Here is a 4384-nt window from a genome sequence, read left to right on the forward strand (position 1 = left end):
AGACTGGTGTGGGTTCGGGCTATCCGTAGCGAGAGATGTCGGGACCTAGGATGCATGGACACAGACACGGATACGGCGATACGATACGATACGACACGGGGATACATCAAATTTCTAAAAATGAAGACACGATATGTCAAGGATACGGTAAGTAAAAATATATATAAATAAATAAATATATCTAAAATATTATAAAATAAACATTCAAATTTATTACTCAAGTTTAAATTTATTTCAATAAACTCCTAACAGTTAGAAAGATAGTCCATCCAACAAGCAATTAGTCTTCAAACTTGAAAAATTAAAATGAAAATCCAAACGAAAATTAAAAAAAACAAAGTCTCATTCAACTTCCACATTCATGATGTCTCCTCCAGTAACTAAAGTAGTCTCCAATGACGGTTCATCAAGTGAAAGGTTAGCTATTTCAAGCATCCCGACACTTTCTTCACCCAAGTTTTCAAAGCCATCTCCTCCAACATCCCACAATTGAGTAATACCTTCCTTGTAGGTTGAGCTATTCCTTGATAAAAGACGAAGATTATTATGCACAAATACCAAATCCTCAGCTCTTTGTGGTGTAATCTTGTTCCTTCTTAAAGAGTGAACAAAACTATAAGTGCTCCAATTTCTTTCACAACAAGAGGAGGAACAAGGTTGTCCAAGTAGCTTCAACGCTATGGATTGGAGACTAGGTGTAGAAGCTCCATGGACAATCCACCACATCACTGGTTCCAAATGAAATCTATCATTCATAGAATCAATAGCTCCAAAGTCATTCAAGCACATAGAGAAAGAGGCATACTCCACATTGATATTTCTTCTAATTTCCTCATTGGAAAAGTATCTCTCAAAGCACTTTTTCCTTTCAATTGTAAGTTCAACATCTCGGTGTGGAGCAAGACGACTAGGATCTTCTTGGAGCCATTCTGAACTATAATACCTAAAATAAAAGAAATAACAGTTTAAAAATGTACTCATAAAGCTAAAAAATTAATCTAGAAGAATTTATAAGTAAGTTAGCAAAATCATTACCTTGGATTTAATGAATGTGCCAAACAATGAAGTGGTGTGCTACTTTTAGTCCATCTCTCCAATAAAATGCGATACACCGCATCAAAAAAGCTGCTTTTTTCATGTAATGCCTTGCGCTCATTCCTGTATATAGCAGCTTTCACCTTTTCAATCATAGCATCCCACCACTCATACACCAAGTGAAGACAAGGTTTATCTGTGTCAGCCATTCTAATAACCTCATATATTGGAGCTGTAAAGAAAACAATATAATCAATCTTCTCCCAAAAATCCTCATCCAATATCTTTTGCTTCACCATCATTGCTTTAACCAAATCATCTTCTTTGTACAAAGCCCAATTCGGGCTAATCACCATTTGTTGTAAACCTTCCTTTATTTCCTTCAATCTTCTAAGCATCACAAGTGTGGAAGCAAATCTGAAAAATTTAAAAATTAGGACAACTTATAATTAAATAAGGAAAAAAAAAAAAAAGTGGAGAAAACAAACCTTGTTTCGGCAATGGAAAGTAACTTTAGTTTGCAATGTTCATTAAACATGGACAATCTCATGCTATGGTTCATAATAAAATTTTTTATGGACCAAGCATCACTAGCAATAGTTGAAATCCAATTGCAGTCATTGTAGGAAACTTCTGTTTGTTTCGGAGTACATATACTCTTCAAAGCAAGATTAAGAGTGTGAACAACACAGGGTGTCCAAAAGATATGGGGATAGTGGGCCTCAATAAGTAACCCAGCAGCTTTACAAACAGGGGCATTATCATTGATCACTTGAACAACATTTTCATGACCAATTTCTTTAATAGCTTCTGTAAGAAAGTTGGCAATACAATGCTTGTCTTTGTATTCACCTTCACAATTAATTGCTCTCAAGAACATTGGCCCACTTTCACAAGCTGCCATAATATTAATAAGTGGTCTCCTTTGAGCATCTGTCCACCCATCACTGCAAACACTTACACCTTTAGTGCTCCATGTGCGCTTGATTGGTTGGAGGCACCGCTCAATGTGACTCTTCTCTTGTTGCAGAAGAGTAGTTCTCAGTGCGTTGTAACCTGGTGGAACATACCCTGGAAGTGTAGAAGCACGAACATATGAGTTCCGATAGTGCGGATTTCTTGCAAGGTTAAATGATAAGCCACCTGTATAAAACATCCTTGCAACTTCGGCATCACATTGATCTCGAGCCTCCTTGTTAAAAGCTTTACTGAGAGGCCCACTTATTCCATTTCTCTTCTTTGGATCAAGATTTGCTTCAGGTAGATCATAACAGAATGAACCAGTATTGGGCAACGAAACATGTTTAGGAGCAGAACTCTTCAACTTGTATTCACACTCTCGAACTAACTTATTCATTTCCGCAAGAGTTTCATCAGTAACCTTGTTGCAAGGCGCAATCCCATTTCCAGACATTTTTAACAAATGAAACTTGACCCTAGAGTAGGATCCTTTATAAGTTTTTTGACAATAATTGCACTCAAATTTAGTATTTCCTCCTCCTCTATTTCCCACTTTTTCGAGCTTTTTGACATACTTCCACAGCGGAGCATTATAATTTTCAACAATCTCATCCAGATTAACATTATCATTCACATGATTATCAGGGAGATCCATTTTCCTAAATTAACAAACATATAAACAATAAAAGTCAATTCATCGTATAATCGTATAGACAAAGACTAATACATGAAAAATTTATATTAACTTAAGAAATAAAAAATGCATCATGAAAGCATATACATAAAATATTATAATCTAAATATCTAGAACACTGTATTCCCAATTTACATAACAGATGAAGCTAAATATCATGAAAATACAATAATATCTAGAACAATGTATTATAATCTAAATATCATGAAAGACTATTCCAATAGAAAAATGTTGGCGTAAGGATATATGGAGGTCCTTTTTATTATATTATATACAAAAAGCAAAAGAATATAAGCAAAGATGCAAAAGGCTAAAAGCTTTGAGTGCTTCCACGGACAATGCCAGGAAGCTGCATTCATTGAACTACTATATTAATTTAATATATTATATACAAAAAGCAAAAGAATATAAGCAAAAGGCTAAAAGCTTTGAGTGCTTCCACGGACAGTGCCAGGAAGCTACATTCATTGAAGTACTATATTAATTTAATATATCATATACAAAAAGCAAAAGCCCTTTTTCCAATCTACACATTGAATCAGTCAAAGCTTATTGCCTTTTAACTTCGAAATTAAAAACAGGAAAGCAAGCTTTCCTTTCAGCTGCAGATCTGGGTTCTGTTACTAGGAACCAGATTAAGCTTCAAAATTACCATAGTGAAAACGAAGTTGAAAGTTCTTACCAGCAGTTGCAGACGGAGACTATGGAGACGACGAAGCAGTTGGACGGAGACGACGAAGCAGTTGGACGGAGACGACGAAGCGGTTGGACGGAGACGACGGAGCAGTTGCAGACGATAAGTCTGATTTCTGATTTCTGAGGTTCAAGTGAAGAAAAATAGGTAAATCATTATTTTATACCCAAAATCGTTTTGGGTTTTAGCCAAACAATCGTTTCAGTTTAACTAATTGGAATTAATCACGATTCTGTGCGGATTTCTTGATTTTTTTTTCTTCTGATTATCCTCTGATTTAGTTGGATTATCCTCTGATTTAGTTGAAAACGTATCTGAAAAGTGTGATACGCGTATCTCATTAATAAATAACGTATCCCTTCGTTCTGATACGTATCGGGCTCGTACCCACACGTATCCTATGCGTATCCGTATCCCTGCGTGTCAGATACGGGATACGATGGCTGTTACCCGTGTCCATGCATCATAGTTCGGGACTAAGATCGGACCCATTTAATTTAATGCCTATTATTCAGCAAATGCAGAGGGGTAAGAGGAAGAAATTTAGAAGGGAGAACGGGTGGATGGTGTTAATTCCATCAGAGTGCAGGCCAATGTAAGGTGGGGTGGTGGTGCGCAGCTACTTGAACTCGGAAAAAGATCGGTGCGTGAGGAGGACGACTTGGTGTTGCGGTCAGGTGGTCGTAGGAAGGTGGTGGCTAGCTTGAAGCTTTTTAGTTCATTAGCGGAGGTTGACGAAGTTCAACTCCGCCGTTAGCAATGAGTTGTTTGAGTTGGAACTGTCGGGAGCTTGGGAACCTTCATGCAGTTCATGCGCTTCAACGCTTCATTTCTAGTCAAGATCCCACTGTAGTGTTCTTGTATGAGACTAAAAGCAATTCTCGTCACATGGACCGTTTACGTTTAAAGTTCAATTTTCATCATAGTTTTACAATTGATAGTAGAGGTAGCTCGGGAAGACTGTGTGTTTTATGGGAGGAGGAAATAAATTTATGTTTAAG

General features: G+C 36.9%; 1 protein-coding gene across 1 annotated transcript; it reads right to left on the minus strand.

The window, feature by feature from the left end:
- Positions 1-342: 342 nt before the first annotated feature.
- Positions 343-3843, minus strand: LOC103952245. Its single transcript, XM_048589151.1, has 5 exons — positions 3736-3843; positions 3372-3505; positions 1524-2654; positions 1036-1452; positions 343-943 (listed from the first exon to the last, which is right to left on the minus strand). The coding sequence occupies exons 1-5, from the start codon at positions 3841-3843 to the stop codon at positions 343-345; spliced, it is 2391 nt and encodes a 796-aa protein (XP_048445108.1).
- Positions 3844-4384: the final 541 nt, after the last annotated feature.

Source organism: the organism of the source record quoted next, unplaced genomic scaffold (genome assembly GCF_019419815.1).
Source record: "Pyrus x bretschneideri cultivar Hongxiangsu unplaced genomic scaffold, Pyrus_bretschneideri_v1 Contig3, whole genome shotgun sequence".
Lineage (NCBI taxonomy): Eukaryota > Viridiplantae > Streptophyta > Magnoliopsida > Rosales > Rosaceae > Pyrus > Pyrus x bretschneideri.